At 55.0% G+C, this 15,273-nt stretch overlaps 3 protein-coding genes across 3 annotated transcripts; all 3 read right to left on the bottom strand.

Moving 5' to 3' along the window:
* Positions 1 to 916: 916 nt before the first annotated feature.
* LOC125725665 (germinal-center associated nuclear protein-like) lies at positions 917 to 7,499 on the bottom strand. The gene is made up of 21 exons (XM_049002533.1): positions 7,279 to 7,499; positions 7,035 to 7,197; positions 6,797 to 6,951; positions 6,454 to 6,677; positions 6,163 to 6,359; positions 5,972 to 6,072; positions 5,748 to 5,879; positions 5,551 to 5,664; positions 5,313 to 5,465; positions 5,033 to 5,230; positions 3,975 to 4,043; positions 3,764 to 3,898; positions 3,508 to 3,661; positions 3,033 to 3,297; positions 2,783 to 2,880; positions 2,318 to 2,708; positions 1,963 to 2,214; positions 1,750 to 1,879; positions 1,382 to 1,561; positions 1,136 to 1,286; positions 917 to 1,041 (listed from the first exon to the last, which is right to left on the bottom strand). The coding sequence occupies exons 1-21, from the start codon at positions 7,443 to 7,445 to the stop codon at positions 955 to 957; spliced, it is 3,516 nt and encodes a 1,171-aa protein (XP_048858490.1). The 5' UTR covers positions 7,446 to 7,499; the 3' UTR covers positions 917 to 954.
* A 714-nt stretch (positions 7,500 to 8,213) lies between these two features.
* On the bottom strand, positions 8,214 to 9,833 carry LOC125725679 (germinal-center associated nuclear protein-like). Its single transcript, XM_049002552.1, has 5 exons — positions 9,506 to 9,833; positions 9,195 to 9,424; positions 8,999 to 9,080; positions 8,732 to 8,870; positions 8,214 to 8,351 (listed from the first exon to the last, which is right to left on the bottom strand). The coding sequence occupies exons 1-3, from the start codon at positions 9,810 to 9,812 to the stop codon at positions 9,030 to 9,032; spliced, it is 588 nt and encodes a 195-aa protein (XP_048858509.1). The 5' UTR covers positions 9,813 to 9,833; the 3' UTR covers positions 8,214 to 8,351; positions 8,732 to 8,870; positions 8,999 to 9,029.
* A 1,134-nt stretch (positions 9,834 to 10,967) lies between these two features.
* LOC125725668 (germinal-center associated nuclear protein-like) lies at positions 10,968 to 14,077 on the bottom strand. Its single transcript, XM_049002541.1, has 11 exons — positions 14,005 to 14,077; positions 13,794 to 13,928; positions 13,538 to 13,691; positions 13,063 to 13,327; positions 12,813 to 12,910; positions 12,348 to 12,738; positions 11,993 to 12,244; positions 11,780 to 11,909; positions 11,412 to 11,591; positions 11,166 to 11,316; positions 10,968 to 11,071 (listed from the first exon to the last, which is right to left on the bottom strand). The coding sequence occupies exons 1-11, from the start codon at positions 14,061 to 14,063 to the stop codon at positions 10,985 to 10,987; spliced, it is 1,902 nt and encodes a 633-aa protein (XP_048858498.1). The 5' UTR covers positions 14,064 to 14,077; the 3' UTR covers positions 10,968 to 10,984.
* Positions 14,078 to 15,273: the final 1,196 nt, after the last annotated feature.

Raw genomic sequence — 15,273 nt, 5'->3', positions numbered from 1 at the left:
CCAGCACCAACGGAGGGTGCTGCTGGTTTCGAGAAGCTGAACTCCTGGGTGGTGCTGGGATGTGCATCTTTGGTGGGGAGGATGCTGCTGGACACTGCGATGGGCTGTGAGAAGCTAAAACCTAATGCTCCAGAAAGGAACTCAGAGGCAGCAGGAGCAGGCCCACTGCTGTCCATACTGGTAGCGGTGGTGCTGGATGGGCTGGAACCAAAAGACTCGGACACAGCCTGGGACACAGCCGGTTCAGGACTGGCGCTATGAATAGGTTTGAACACAGCTGCGTCTGACGGCTTGAAGCTGAACTCTGAGGTGCTAAATCCGCGGCCCTGAACGCTTCCAGGGGAGAATACCGAAGAAGACCCTGTGGACAACTGTCCGAATCTCAGTGGTTGACTAGACCCCGAGGAGGGGGGAACAGAGGAGGCGGAGATAGCGTTAGAGCCGCCGAAGCCGGGTGTGCGCTGAGCAAATCCGCCGGTCTGTCCGAAGGCAGAGGTCTGGGGAAAAGCCGAGTTCTGGTTAAAGACAGAGCTCTGACCGACCCCGGCCGGCTGCCCGAAGGAGGGCGGCGGGCCGAACCTGGTGTCGCTCTGTACAAACGACGGGGTCTGACTCCCAGAACCGGGCATGCCGAAGGTCGGGGCCTGTCCAGACGCCGTCCCGCCAGGCTGCCCGAAAAGGGATCCGGTCTGGCCGAAGGCAGACGATGTACTGAAGAGCGAGGTCTGGCCGGTGCCCTGGCCGAGGGCAGGCGGCTGCACGAAAGGGGCGTTCTGCTGGCCGAAGGAAAAGAGCCCCGAGGTCGGGGCGCGCGGAGACTGAAACGCTCCGCCTTGTGTTCTGCCGAAAAGCCCAGACGGATTCATTGTGTAAAAAGCCCAAAAATACGGCCTTCAAAAGTCGAAACAGAGTTCTTACAGCGCGGTAGATTTCGGCGTCCTCCGGCCTGGGAGATTATATCCGCGCCTGTGTCACATCTGCGGAAATATACAAACTGGCAGCTCCCCTGGCCTGGTCACTGCGGACACTGCGCTCCTTCTGCTACAAAAATGGGCACAGAAACAGTCTCAACTGATGAGCACAGGGTACTTGGGGTCTTAAAATGTGAGCAACTGTGTAGGCACAGGGTCAATACCAGGGCAAGTGCAGGTGGGGCAGCCATCTTTGGGGAGGGCACTACGATCTCCGGTACAGACAGTAACGAAGAAGGCAAGAAAAGTGGTGAGGAGGAAGAGGAAGGGCCCAGGGACTCGACGTCAAGCCAGGTACGCAGCTGGTCCTCGAACCTGCAGATCCAAGTCAAACAGGAAATGGCTCAATGTTTATGCCACAACTCACATGAGAGAGTACACGTGTGTAGCATGTCTGTTCTCTGTCAGACCTGCGGCTCTGTTCTTTCTCCTCCTCAATGCGAGCCAGGAGGTCCTGGGGGCTGGAGGCAGCATCCAAAACAGGGGCAACACCGGATCCGGACTCAGGGTCCTCAACCATGCTGTGAAACAGCTTCTGTTGAAGACGTGGCCTGGCCAGTCGAGGATGAGGCCACATGCTCTGGTGACACCTGCAATGGCAGAGACTTTGGATAAGAAGCCAGTATTGTACACCACTCTTGGGGATATGAGCAAGACTGGAAGCTGATGGCTTTCCCTCTTCTTCCATTTAATAGTAAATAATATTCATTAAATCTGCAGGTCACTGTTAACAGTCTATCTGGAATGTGTTAGATTTACATGGCTGGCTGGCTCTTACCCTGCCTTCCCCTGCTGCTTGTCCCTGTGCGTCTGCTTTACGGCATCCACCCAGCAGGACGGCGGTATGAAGCCCTGCAGCCCATCGCTCAGGAAATACACCGAGATTTCTCCGTCGTCACTGATGACATCTGAAGATGGTGGGATAGGTTCACACCTGCATGGCATCCCCAGTAGGCCCCCCCAAACGTCAGACCCACCCCACCCCCCTCACCTTCACTCACGGGGCACCCAGGAGGGTTCCAGTCCCGGAGTTGGTGCTCTACACAGAGCATGACAATTTCGTCCCAGGGCACCTCCCAGAAAGTGGGCTCCTTGTCCGGCCCCCCACCTCGGCCCACACAGTCCTGACGCAGCCTCTCCAAAAGGTTCTCCAACTGGGACATAAGGAGTGGCTGGCTGTGGCGGGACCATGGGATTTGAGATACGTACTGGAAGATGGAGGCAACCAGCTGGCTCCAAGGAGCTGGGTGGGGGGAGCGGTGGCAGCAGCAGAAATTTAAGGAAACAGACTAAGAAGCAGCCACTTAGCAAGAAGTCCGAATTCCGAATCTGAGGCATGGACATACCCCCCACGGCTGGCAGCGGCCAGTCGGGCAGCCGCAGGCTCAGGACTGCCCCCTGGAGCCACTCCAGGTGCTCAGCCGAGTTCCAGAGCAGATGTGGTAGGCAGTCACCACCCCCTGGCACCGAGAACTCTGCCACGGGCCAGGAGAGGCCAGCCAGACTCGGGGACGACACAAGGCCAGCCAAGAAAGCCAGGACAGTGTTGTAGAGGCCGATGACGGGTGCAGGGCCCTGGGAGGGCAGTCCCGCCATGTCACGGTCCCTCCGATCACGGTGAAGCCTACCAGCAAACTCGCGGCAGAGCCCGGCCTCCACAACCTGCACCAACGTCTGCGAGACGAGCCGGGCTGGTGCCGTGGAGCGGGCAGCGAGCCACCTGACGGCATGGCGGATCTGCGGGGAGACGGGGGTGATGGTCAATGGGATGGTTCAATCTTACCGAGGCCAGCGACAACATGCACACTCACCTGCTCGGATCCTTGGGGTTCGTTCGTGGTCTCGGGGATATGGACGAACATGTACTCTGAAATCAAACCTTCCTCAATGAGTGTCTGAAGCATCAGGTCTTACAGGGAAAGGAAACCGATGGTCAGACAGGAGGAACAAACCAACTGTATTAGCTCTGCATACGTAAACATAGCCTCAAGAGAAATGCTATAAGTAAAGTAAGCGAATCCCACGCGACACCTGTTGTCATAGACACGGTTAGTGTCACACCTTCCTCTAGCTGTTCATCGCTGGCCCTGTGCCCAGCCTGCCCTGGGACCACCACCACCAGAGGAAGGGCCTGTGGCCAGGCATTAGCCTGCTGGATCTGCCGGAGCTGCAGCAGGGCGGATAACAGGAAGATGTCCCCGTCTTCCTCATCAGCCCCGGGACTGACTGCCGAGGGCAGCAGCATCAGCAGGGCGCCCATGCCCATCAGCCCCTTCCGCTTCTCCAATGCCAACTGGCCTTCCTCGCTGAGGGGCCCGCGGGCCACCTGACCCACAGTGAGAAACATGGCCTCACTTCCTGCACTTGCACCCTTCGCAAACATCTGTGTTACCACAGGACCTGCTAATATCACATAGTGCCAGACTATGCTAGGCTATGTTAAGCTATGCTAGACTAACATTAATGACAGAACATGCAACACAGGGGCATGAAGCCTGTCGATATTCATCGGCAAGTTCCCCCCTATCTGCCACACCTTCACACACACGTGCACTGTGTGCATGCGCTCCCCCACGCTCCGCAGGCCGCTGCTGATGCTCAAGGTTTGCATGTGTCCGTTGGGGACCATCTCCCTGTGTTCTTGCTTCTCCGAGTTACCGAATTTGGACTCCAGCCATTCTGTCAAAATCCTGCATCAGAGATGGGAGGGGGGCACAAATGTAAGCTCCAGGACCTCTAAACCCAACTAACACCCAATCCCTCCCCGAACGACACCCAGTTCCCCCACTTACTGGTTAGCAACACTGGCATCTCTTTCATGATCACTTGGCAACAAGAGGGCTGCCTTCCAGAAGATTGTGTCAGATGGGTTCGAGACGCTTGCTGCCACCAGACTGAGCAGGTCCAGTGGCCCCCACACAGATTCGCTGAAGTGGATGGAGATGTAGATGAGCACATGGAGAGTGATGGATGGCTAACAGCTACTCTACAGTAGCACCATACCTCAGGAGCTGCTGGTAGAACAAGTGAACCTTCATCTGATGCTCGGTTTCCCTTCGCATCTTCGCCAACCTGCAGAAGGCAGCAGAGTGTCAGCATCGGTACACTTAACACTACAGCAAATCAATGGCCAGCAAAATAAACGGACAGGACGGAAGTCATTTTGGGAAGTACTGTCTAATTCAGCAGAGGTGCCCCGATCCAATATTCAAGATACCTAATCAGACGGATCGGACATCGGCCACATGTGACCGATCCATGTTCAATAATTATTTAGTTATTGCCAGTCTATTTCTTCTTATACTGAGTGGTACAATCAAATCGCACAACAGCTTTCCCCCCTTTTTTATTTTTTGTGGCATTCAAGCTGAACGTTAACGCTTCCTCGGTTTTTTGACACTCAGTGTGTGTGAGTGCAGTGACTTCCCCTGCTATGACGTCATGTGCATGTCCTTTGTAGTGGAAGGATCAGGTGATGGTAGCAAATGCAACTTGCATGCTTGCGAAGCAAACTAACATGTCTAAAACCTGGAAGAATTTTATGCTTGAAACAACCAGTAGCACAGCGATTTGCGATCTTTGTAAAAACAAAGTAACATTCAGTGGAAAATCCCACTAATAGTGCACTCAATTAAGGCAATGCAAGTAATATGAAAAAAAGCGATGGATTTGGAAGCCAGCTTGGGCTGTTTTGCGCACTCGCTATAGCTTGATACACGAGGTGCTGCTATCACAGTGAAAAGTGACGCATGCCACTTGGGTGTACTTGTGAAGATATTCAAACAACTGCAAAATGTCTCAAAAATGCTCAATACAAGATGCACAAAAGAGGTGGAACAGTATCTTATGTATGTTTCTTGTGGGCTAATTAAAACTTCTTTTCCATTTGTATTTACTAGCTTGGAAAAAAAAAAAAAAGAGCTTTGGTACTGGATCATACTCATAATCAGCCAATACCTTATGTTCAGGTATCAGGATTATATTGGCACTGAAAAAGTGGGATCGGTGCACCTCTATTATGAATATTAGGTCAGCATTATTATGCTGTGAGAGAGATGTACCTGGTGCAGGAAACAGAGAGGTCCCCAGCGTGCCCCAGGTTGACCACGCCCCGGGCCAGCCTGTCCAGGCAGGGTGAGGGGGGGGCACTGGGGGCCAAGGCCTGCAGCCTGAAGCGGGGGTCCACACAGCCAGGGGCAGCAGGAAAATCACGCATCTGTCGCTTCAGCTGCCTGCGCACGGCCACCACATCACGCCACCTGCAACACATGCACAGGGTGAAGCCCGGTTGTCGGCGAGCATGTGGGCAAAATATCTGGTCCCCTTACCACTGCCCCTTACCTTTTGATGAACCTGCGTATACTCAGAAGCTCTGCTTCCAGGACGTCTTGGGCCAGCAGGGTGAGCTCACCACACAGCGTCTCCTCCAGCAGTACCTCACACACGTCTTGTGAGCTGCGAGCCACACATTCTGCCTGCTCTTCTTGGGCACGCCTGGCACGAAGGGGCATGCGTTCAGCCTATATACAGTTATCTGAACACTCTCTATGACCTCTGATCCCCCTTGGCTCACCAGTACCTGATCTCTGTTGAGGCAGTCTCCACGATGCAGTCGCGCAGCACCTCCTGTGTGATCTCGGCACACAGTGTCTTGCTGAGCCGGGCCAGGAGCTCCTCGTGTTCCTGCTTTCTCCTGACAGAGACAGGCCCATCAGATGGCACATCCCCTCAAAATGCACCCACCCCTCCTCCCCAGCCCAGACAGGTGAGGCCTACCTGGCTTCCTCCATCCTGCGCTTCTCCTCAGCGATATGCTCCCTCTCTGCCTGGATCTCGGCAGCAGAAACCTCCCGCAGCATCTGCTCCACCACCTCACTCAGCACTGCCTCCACCTGGCCGTTGCACATGCTGCAACAACCCATCCACATCACCAAACTGGTGTTGGTTGAGTGTGACAACCCTCTAGAGGCCACTGCTCCCTATCTGGCTCACGCTCCTACCTGAGTGCAGCAGAGATGTACTCGGCTTCGGTGGCAGCCACGTCAGCCACCTCGGCCTGCACTACCTCCTCCAGCATGGCCTCTACCTCCGTGGCGATGTCCTGCAAGGGGGGGGGGGGTTATTTGTCATTACTATGGCAATACCAACACACTGCTACTGGGTTGACACGCAGCAATGAGCAATCTATCACCTGCTCTGTGTAAACGGGCTCCGGTGGGGGAGGCGTAGGTGGGGCGACTGGTGGTGCCTCCGACGGAGATGCCCCAAGTGCTCCACTCTCCTCTCTACCAGGGAGGCCAGCTGACTCCGCTGGGTCGCTCGGCATCTTGGATCGGTGCTGGAGGGCCCGCGCATCCAGCTCAATGGGGGGCCTCTGAGGGGAGGCTGCTACAGCGTGGGCAGGAAAAATGACAAAATTACAATCAGAGGCCAGAAGGTGGACGAAGCGTAACAGTTAGCGGAAGGTGGAGTGCAGACGCACCAGCCCTGGGCACACTGCCTGCCTCCGCTGGCTGCCCATCCCCACGGTACTTGTTGCGGCTGTCAAAGCTGTTGACGGGTGTGTGTTGGGGTGGGTTGGGCAGTGGCGCGCCGTTGACCACTTGGCCCACCAGCACCTCCCGCTTCCTTGCGATGGCCACAGAGCGCTTTGGACGTGGCTGGATCTCAGGCTCCTGGTACGCTGTCCGGCTTAGCTCCACCATGCTAGGGGGAGGGCAGAGCTTCAATAAAATATACCACCCATCATAGATTAGCACCCCCATCAGAGATAAGCCACCCTGCCCCCAACACAAAAGGGACAACGAAGCACAGCCCAGCCTTACCCTGCATCGACCGCGAGCCCATACTGCAGCGCGAGGTCCGAAGCCTCGCCGGCATTCTGGAACATGAGCATCCGGACCAGGTCTTCGACCGGGAATGTGGTGGAACCACGGGAGCTGTAGGCCACATTCAGGGCCCGCAGAGCCTCACGGCGCACCTGTAGGGGGCACCAGAGCGGTCCAGGTAAGTGAGGTATTGGGGCTGATGAGGATGTAGGGAGCGGAGCAACGGCTCCCCCACCTGGTCGAAGTAGCGGTGCAAGATGCAACCAGCCAGATACGAGGCCACCTTGACCAGCTTGAAGAACCTCACGAAGTTGTTGCTGTTGACAGCGGCAAAGGCCTGGACGGCAAACTTCACCTCCGGAGAGTTTCGGAGCTCCGCCCGGAATTGCTGCACCTCCCTGCAGGTAGGGAGGGAATGAAATGTCAGCTGGAGAGGTGCCACGGTGACACGGGACACCGACTGCCGGCCAGCCACCCACCGGAGGATGTCTCCATCATTGAGCTTCAGGAGCACGCTGTACTGCCGAAACTCTGCCTCATGAGGGCAGTAGATGTTCTTGCTGGCCAGGTCCTGGTACATCTCCTTGAGGCTCTGCAGGCATTTGGTCAGGTTTTCATTGTTGATCTTAGCATCAAAGGACATCATGGGCTCCTGGCACAGGTGGTGTGCGCAGTGGATGTGGAAGCGGGCGCACTTTTCAATAAGGGACACCGTAAGCGGGTCGCACAGGTGCTGCTGAGTGATATCCTGCAGATGGCCCAGAAAAAGGATCAGGGCGAGGCCCGCAGGGCACAGGAATAATGAGACACGGACTAATGTTGCTCACCTTCCGGATACCTCGTGTGCGGTTCCACACAAAGTCATACCAGTCACGGTAGTTGTCCTCACCCTGGTCCATGACCTGGGTAACCAGGTAGTTCATGGTCATGTTCAGCACAGTAAGGGGCCGCAGTTCATGGGGGAGGGGCTCCTCCTGGTCAGCAGAGGACCTGCTGTACTCCTTAATGGCAGCAGTGTGGTCCACCTGCGTGGGGTGCAGAGGGTGATTTGCAGCCTGTGGTCTGTCAATTCATGGCGGGGAGGGGGAAGCATTAGGAAAGAGGGGCAGGGGTGGTGATACCTTCTCCGTGTTGGGGATGACCTCAAAAGAGCTCAGTTGGTTCCGGGTCTCCCTCATGTAACGCTCCTTCTCCGGACACATGTCAGGACACGTACCCACAAACACCTTGGACAGATCCAGGTCGGTCCTCTTGGGCCGAGCTGTGCCAGAGGAGACCGTGTCAGCTGGCGATTCACTTTGGGGTGGGAGGGGGGGGTGGCTCAGCAACGTGACCCTAGGGGGACCTACCCTGTCGCAGGATCTTGTCCCGCTGCTCTAGCAGACGATACTTCTCCTCTGCGGTTTCAGCTACCTGGCCAATCAGGTGGAAGAGGGGAGAGGGGAGGCTGCTGGCTAGATGTTCGGATTCGAGGCCGTCTGGGCTGGGCTCCATCTGCGGCTCACTCTCAAACTGCAGGGCCTTTGTCGCCAGGGGTTTCTTGGCTGGTGACCTGAGAGGGACAGACCAAAGGCTGAAGAGCTTCTAAAAGCTGGCAAAACCTGGGCTCCTTTGAACACCTGGCCAGTAGGGGGCATAGCAGCCAAAGAACTCAGTTTGACTTTAATGTCACGAATCCGAGCCTGAGGTAAAGAGTTTCATTACCAGATGACCTAACATAACTCAAGCTGCTTGGAAAAAAAACTAACAAAATGTATACATAATAAAAAACCAGAGTGATCCAGATTTTTTTTTTTTTTTTTAAAGAACTTGCATTGGGTTTCAAAAAGGTGATTTTCTTCCCTAACTTAATTTAATAAAGACCCGGCCATCTTATTGTAAAATTGAGTTATTTACTCTTACGGTAAGAGAATGATTTAAAGACAAGATTACCCTCTGGATAGGGATGAGCTGGAGGACCAGCCGGAGGTGGATTTGGAGAGGGCTTTGCAGACAGGGGCTGACTCAAAGCCTCCTGCCTGGCTCTGAGGATCAGGGTCATCTGGAGGCCTTTGGCCCTTCTCTCCTGGACCTAAGAGACACACAGAACCAGTTCATCGAAACAGCTGACATGGGAATGAAAGGCTGCAACGAGTCACAAAGACCCCGCCCTGGCCTTGGCTCGATGCACAGATAGAGAGCACCGTAATAGTCACTCACTCTGCTTCTTCCTCTGCCAGAAGATGGTGAGCTAATGCCTGCGCAGCAGTTTGCCCTTCTTCTTGGCTTTGGCAGCAGAAGCCTGAAAGATACCAAAAGTCAGTGAGGAAAGCCCGGGAGATCATGGACGAGAGCACAGCCTAATGAGTACAGCGACCAAGCCCCCCCCCCAAAGGTGTGCAAAGCCATTGCTCACATGGTCGTGGAAGTGCACTATGGCCAGGTTCTTCTGGGGCCTGCAGAAGATCCGCTGCACACGTCCGAACTGGCGGAAATGTTCCCCCAGGATGTCCTTGCTGTTAAGACTGGCTGGAATGTTCTTGCATTGGAGCACCATGGCTTCGGAGGGTGACATCCCCCCCAGGCTGTCTGTGCTGTCCAGGCGGCGGGCACGTCTCACTGTTGATGCTGCCTCAGTTTCGGGATCTGTGGCAAGTGTCACAGAGTTCAGTTTTTCAGACTATACTTGGCTTCGAACCCAATGTGCTTCTTCCTGGGAGTACTCACCCAACTCCTCCGCCCTCTCAAGGACCTCCCGGGTTGGGGCCTGTGACCTTGGCGGCGTTGAGGGTGAGTGGCTGGTGGTCGGTGCCATCGAACCCTGGTGCTCCGCCTCCCCCCAGTCTGGCTGTGGCTCCTCACTCCTCTTCGGCTCTCGCCGGGTCTGTAGGGCCGGTGTCTTCAGGATGCTGGTCAAGGCACTGCGAAAGATGCTGCTGACAGGCCCCCGGCCCCGGACCAGGGGCCTCTTGGGAGGGTGCCTGGAGGCGGAGTCAGCACCAACTTGGGGCTCCTCTGATAAATGCTCCACCATCTCCTCCTTCCGCTTGGTACCCTTAGCCGCTGCCTCCCCTGCATTCTCCCCCTCACCGCCCCCCCCCACGGACCTCACCAGACACAACCCCAGCGTCAGTCTTGGGTTTTAGCGGACCAAAGCTGACAGCACCAAACAGTGGCCGGGGCTCATGGAGGCTAGAGGCAGAGTACCTGGAGACAGAGGCGGCCTGGGAGGTCCCCCCACCCAGGCCACTGCCAGCACCAACGGAGGGTGCTGCTGGTTTCGAGAAGCTGAACTCCTGGGTGGTGCTGGGATGTGCATCTTTGGTGGGGAGGATGCTGCTGGACACTGCGATGGGCTGTGAGAAGCTAAAACCTAATGCTCCAGAAAGGAACTCAGAGGCAGCAGGAGCAGGCCCACTGCTGTCCATACTGGTAGCGGTGGTGCTGGATGGGCTGGAACCAAAAGACTCGGACACAGCCTGGGACACAGCCGGTTCAGGACTGGCGCTATAAATAGGTTTGAACACAGCTGCGTCTGACGGCTTGAAGCTGAACTCTGAGGTGCTAAATCCGCGGCCCTGAACGCTTCCAGGGGAGAATACCGAAGAAGACCCTGTGGACAACTGTCCGAATCTCAGTGGTTGACTAGACCCCGAGGAGGGGGGAACAGAGGAGGCGGAGATAGCGTTAGAGCCGCCGAAGCCGGGTGTGTGCTGAGCAAATCCGCCGGTCTGTCCGAAGGCAGAGGTCTGGGGAAAAGCCGAGTTCTGGTTAAAGACAGAGCTCTGACCGACCCCGGCCGGCTGCCCGAAGGAGGGCGGCGGGCCGAACCTGGTGTCGCTCTGTACAAACGACGGGGTCTGACTCCCAGAACCGGGCATGCCGAAGGTCGGGGCCTGTCCAGACGCCGTCCCGCCAGGCTGCCCGAAAAGGGATCCGGTCTGGCCGAAGGCAGACGATGTACTGAAGAGCGAGGTCTGGCCGGTGCCCTGGCCGAGGGCAGGCGGCTGCACGAAAGGGGCGTTCTGCTGGCCGAAGGAAAAGAGCCCCGAGGTCGGGGCGCGCGGAGACTGAAACGCTCCGCCTTGTGTTCTGCCGAAAAGCCCAGACGGATTCATTGTGTAAAAAGCCCAAAAATACGGCCTTCAAAAGTCGAAACAGAGTTCTTACAGCGCGGTAGATTTCGGCGTCCTTCGGCCTGGGAGATTATATCCGCGCCTGTGTCACATCTGCGGAAATATACAAACTGGCAGCTCCCCTGGCCTGGTCACTGCGGACACTGCGCTCCTTCTGCTACAAAAATGGGCACAGAAACAGTCTCAACTGATGAGCACAGGGTACTTGGGGTCTTAAAATGTGAGCACCTGTGTAGGCACAGGGTCAATACCAGGGCAAGTGCAGGTGGGGCAGCCATCTTTGGGGAGGGCACTACGATCTCCGGTACAGACAGTAACGAAGAAGGCAAGAAAAGTGGTGAGGAGGAAGAGGAAGGGCCCAGGGACTCGACGTCAAGCCAGGTACGCAGCTGGTCCTCGAACCTGCAGATCCAAGTCAAACAGGAAATGGCTCAATGTTTATGCCACAACTCACATGAGAGAGTACACGTGTGTAGCATGTCTGTTCTCTGTCAGACCTGCGGCTCTGTTCTTTCTCCTCCTCAATGCGAGCCAGGAGGTCCTGGGGGCTGGAGGCAGCATCCAAAACAGGGGCAACACCGGATCCGGACTCAGGGTCCTCAACCATGCTGTGAAACAGCTTCTGTTGAAGACGTGGCCTGGCCAGTCGAGGATGAGGCCACATGCTCTGGTGACACCTGCAATGGCAGAGACTTTGGATAAGAAGCCAGTATTGTACACCACTCTTGGGGATATGAGCAAGACTGGAAGCTGATGGCTTTCCCTCTTCTTCCATTTAATAGTAAATAATATTCATTAAATCTGCAGGTCACTGTTAACAGTCTATCTGGAATGTGTTAGATTTACATGGCTGGCTGGCTCTTACCCTGCCTTCCCCTGCTGCTTGTCCCTGTGCGTCTGCTTTACGGCATCCACCCAGCAGGACGGCGGTATGAAGCCCTGCAGCCCATCGCTCAGGAAATACACCGAGATTTCTCCGTCGTCACTGATGACATCTGAAGATGGTGGGATAGGTTCACACCTGCATGGCATCCCCAGTAGGCCCCCCCAAACGTCAGACCCACCCCACCCTCCTCACCTTCACTCACGGGGCACCCAGGAGGGTTCCAGTCCCGGAGTTGGTGCTCTACACAGAGCATGACAATTTCGTCCCAGGGCACCTCCCAGAAAGTGGGCTCCTTGTCCGGCCCCCCACCTCGGCCCACACAGTCCTGACGCAGCCTCTCCAAAAGGTTCTCCAACTGGGACATAAGGAGTGGCTGGCTGTGGCGGGACCATGGGATTTGAGATACGTACTGGAAGATGGAGGCAACCAGCTGGCTCCAAGGAGCTGGGTGGGGGGAGCGGTGGCAGCAGCAGAAATATAAGGAAACAGACTAAGAAGCAGCCACTTAGCAAGAAGTCCGAATTCCGAATCTGAGGCATGGACATACCCCCCACGGCTGGCAGCGGCCAGTCGGGCAGCCGCAGGCTCAGGACTGCCCCCTGGAGCCACTCCAGGTGCTCAGCCGAGTTCCAGAGCAGATGTGGTAGGCAGTCACCACCCCCTGGCACCGAGAACTCTGCCACGGGCCAGGAGAGGCCAGCCAGACTCGGGGACGACACAAGGCCAGCCAAGAAAGCCAGGACAGTGTTGTAGAGGCCGATGACGGGTGCAGGGCCCTGGGAGGGCAGTCCCGCCATGTCACGGTCCCTCCGATCACGGTGAAGCCTACCAGCAAACTCGCGGCAGAGCCCGGCCTCCACAACCTGCACCAACGTCTGCGAGACGAGCCGGGCTGGTGCCGTGGAGCGGGCAGCGAGCCACCTGACGGCATGGCGGATCTGCGGGGAGACGGGGGTGATGGTCAATGGGATGGTTCAATCTTACCGAGGCCAGCGACAACATGCACACTCACCTGCTCGGATCCTTGGGGTTCGTTCGTGGTCTCGGGGATATGGACGAACATGTACTCTGAAATCAAACCTTCCTCAATGAGTGTCTGAAGCATCAGGTCTTACAGGGAAAGGAAACCGATGGTCAGACAGGAGGAACAAACCAACTGTATTAGCTCTGCATACGTAAACATAGCCTCAAGAGAAATGCTATAAGTAAAGTAAGCGAATCCCACGCGACACCTGTTGTCATAGACACGGTTAGTGTCACACCTTCCTCTAGCCGTTCATCGCTGGCCCTGTGCCCAGCCTGCCCTGGGACCACCACCACCAGAGGAAGGGCCTGTGGCCAGGCATTAGCCTGCTGGATCTGCCGGAGTTGCAGCAGGGCGGATAACAGGAAGATGTCCCCGTCTTCCTCATCAGCCCCGGGACTGACTGCCGAGGGCAGCAGCATCAGCAGGGCGCCCATGCCCATCAGCCCCTTCCGCTTCTCCAATGCCAACTGGCCTTCCTCGCTGAGGGGCCCGCGGGCCACCTGACCCACAGTGAGAAACATGGCCTCACTTCCTGCACTTGCACCCTTCGCAAACATCTGTGTTACCACAGGACCTGCTAATATCACATAGTGCCAGACTATGCTAGGCTATGTTAAGCTATGCTAGACTAACATTAATGACAGAACATGCAACACAGGGGCATGAAGCCTGTCGATATTCATCGGCAAGTTCCCCCCTATCTGCCACACCTTCACACACACGTGCACTGTGTGCATGCGCTCCCCCACGCTCCGCAGGCCGCTGCTGATGCTCAAGGTTTGCATGTGTCCGTTGGGGACCATCTCCCTGTGTTCTTGCTTCTCCGAGTTACCGAATTTGGACTCCAGCCATTCTGTCAAAATCCTGCATCAGAGATGGGAGGGGGGCACAAATGTAAGCTCCAGGACCTCTAAACCCAACTAACACCCAATCCCTCCCCGAACGACACCCAGTTCCCCCACTTACTGGTTAGCAACACTGGCATCTCTTTCATGATCACTTGGCAACAAGAGGGCTGCCTTCCAGAAGATTGTGTCAGATGGGTTCGAGACGCTTGCTGCCACCAGACTGAGCAGGTCCAGTGGCCCCCACACAGATTCGCTGAAGTGGATGGAGATGTAGATGAGCACATGGAGAGTGATGGATGGCTAACAGCTACTCTACAGTAGCACCATACCTCAGGAGCTGCTGGTAGAACAAGTGGACCTTCATCTGATGCTCGGTTTCCCTTCGCATCTTCGCCAACCTGCAGAAGGCAGCAGCACTGGTTGTCGCGTTGAATACAGCCGTCTATGGGAGCGAATGCGTCAACAGAGCCGCCATCTTGGGACGGGGTAGAGCTCCTTTTAAATGAATGAACGTCTATCAGGGACAAGCTGGCATTCAGAAATAAAGAACCATAAATGGGCAAATTTGAGAAGCGATTTTTATTGTCTTGGTTCATTATAAATGTCAGACATGTATTTACGACCGAGCCACGAGTAAATCGACAGAGAAGCGGGTTTTCTTAACACAGCCTACTTTTATGTTCAAAATGTAATGCACATATAGGTATTTTTTCATTCTTCCATTCGAAATAAACATACACTACTCTCCTACTACATGCAGAACAATGCAAATACAAAACACAACAAAAAAGGCCAGCAATGTTAGCTGAAAGACCCTGGTAATCTCCATGATAAGCCCCATTGCGTTACCACTCATGCATTTATGCAGGCCGGCCCGTGGCATTGGCAATATAGGCAAATGCTAAGGGCGCCATTCATCCAGGGGGTGCCACAAACGGAGGAAGAAAAAAGTGTAACATTCCACTATTCTTAAAGCTAGTTGGTATTAATGCGTCTTAATATGAAAACAAGCCCACATGAATTTACCTGCTTAGCAAAGCCTATTAAGTAATAATAATAATAATGATGATGATGATGATACGTAACTTTCCTATGAGCCGCCCCCCTTGTAACCTCCCTCAATAACGAACACAAGTTGATCTCTGATCACGGGCATTTATTCACATATCTATCCGGTCGAGCATGCCGTGAGAACTAGATAAAATAAAGCACATACATCAAAAAATGAATCAGTAAAAACACAGGCATTTTCCTAAAAATAACCAAACACAAACCTAAATAGGCTACAGCTTGCTCACGCCATTAACTTATGACTGCAGCTCATACAATAACTCCAATATCCATGAATATTGACGTTATAACTTAAAACACTTTCTCAGCCGCATAACAAATGCTGCACTTATAACTGAGCAAAACGAAAATGTTACCAGCAAAACTGACCAGACCTAAACCCAAACGCAACATTAGTTCCGCTATAGTTTCCCTACACCTGGGGGGGGGGGGGTGCCGGCGCTGATGCTCGCCTAGGGCGCCTCATCAGCTAGGACCGTTACTGCATTTAAGCATTTAGCAGACGCCTTTATCCAAAGCAACGGGCA

The sequence above is a fragment of the Brienomyrus brachyistius genome, unplaced genomic scaffold, assembly GCF_023856365.1.
Source record: "Brienomyrus brachyistius isolate T26 unplaced genomic scaffold, BBRACH_0.4 scaffold69, whole genome shotgun sequence".
Taxonomy (NCBI): Eukaryota; Metazoa; Chordata; class Actinopteri; order Osteoglossiformes; family Mormyridae; genus Brienomyrus; species Brienomyrus brachyistius.
Note: the sequence above shows the minus strand (reverse complement) of the source record. Positions and strands in the feature narration are given on the sequence as shown.

Bases quoted from the DNA above. Each gene is read 5' to 3' on its own strand.
- LOC125725665 (XM_049002533.1), bottom strand. From the start codon at position 7,445: ATGATGTCCTTTGATGCTAAGATCAACAATGAAAACCTGACCAAATGC. The intron at 6,952-7,034 runs GTGGGGGAGCCG...TGCCCCCTACAG, and splicing joins TGCACCGCTACTTCGACCAG to GTGCGCCGTGAGGCTCTGCG. The intron at 6,360-6,453 runs GTGCGTCTGCAC...CCCACGCTGTAG, and splicing joins AGGCAGTGTGCCCAGGGCTG to CAGCCTCCCCTCAGAGGCCC.
- LOC125725679 (XM_049002552.1), bottom strand. From the start codon at position 9,812: ATGGTGGAGCATTTATCAGAGGAGCCCCAAGTTGGTGCTGACTCCGCC. The intron at 9,425-9,505 runs GTGAGTACTCCC...CACTTGCCACAG, and splicing joins TGAGAGGGCGGAGGAGTTGG to ATCCCGAAACTGAGGCAGCA. The intron at 9,081-9,194 runs GTGAGCAATGGC...GGTATCTTTCAG, and splicing joins TAGTGCACTTCCACGACCAT to GCTTCTGCTGCCAAAGCCAA.
- LOC125725668 (XM_049002541.1), bottom strand. From the start codon at position 14,063: ATGCGAAGGGAAACCGAGCATCAGATGAAGGTCCACTTGTTCTACCAG. The intron at 12,911-13,062 runs GTGTGACACTAA...TTTCCCTGTAAG, and splicing joins CGATGAACGGCTAGAGGAAG to ACCTGATGCTTCAGACACTC. The intron at 12,739-12,812 runs GTGAGTGTGCAT...GTCTCCCCGCAG, and splicing joins AACCCCAAGGATCCGAGCAG to ATCCGCCATGCCGTCAGGTG.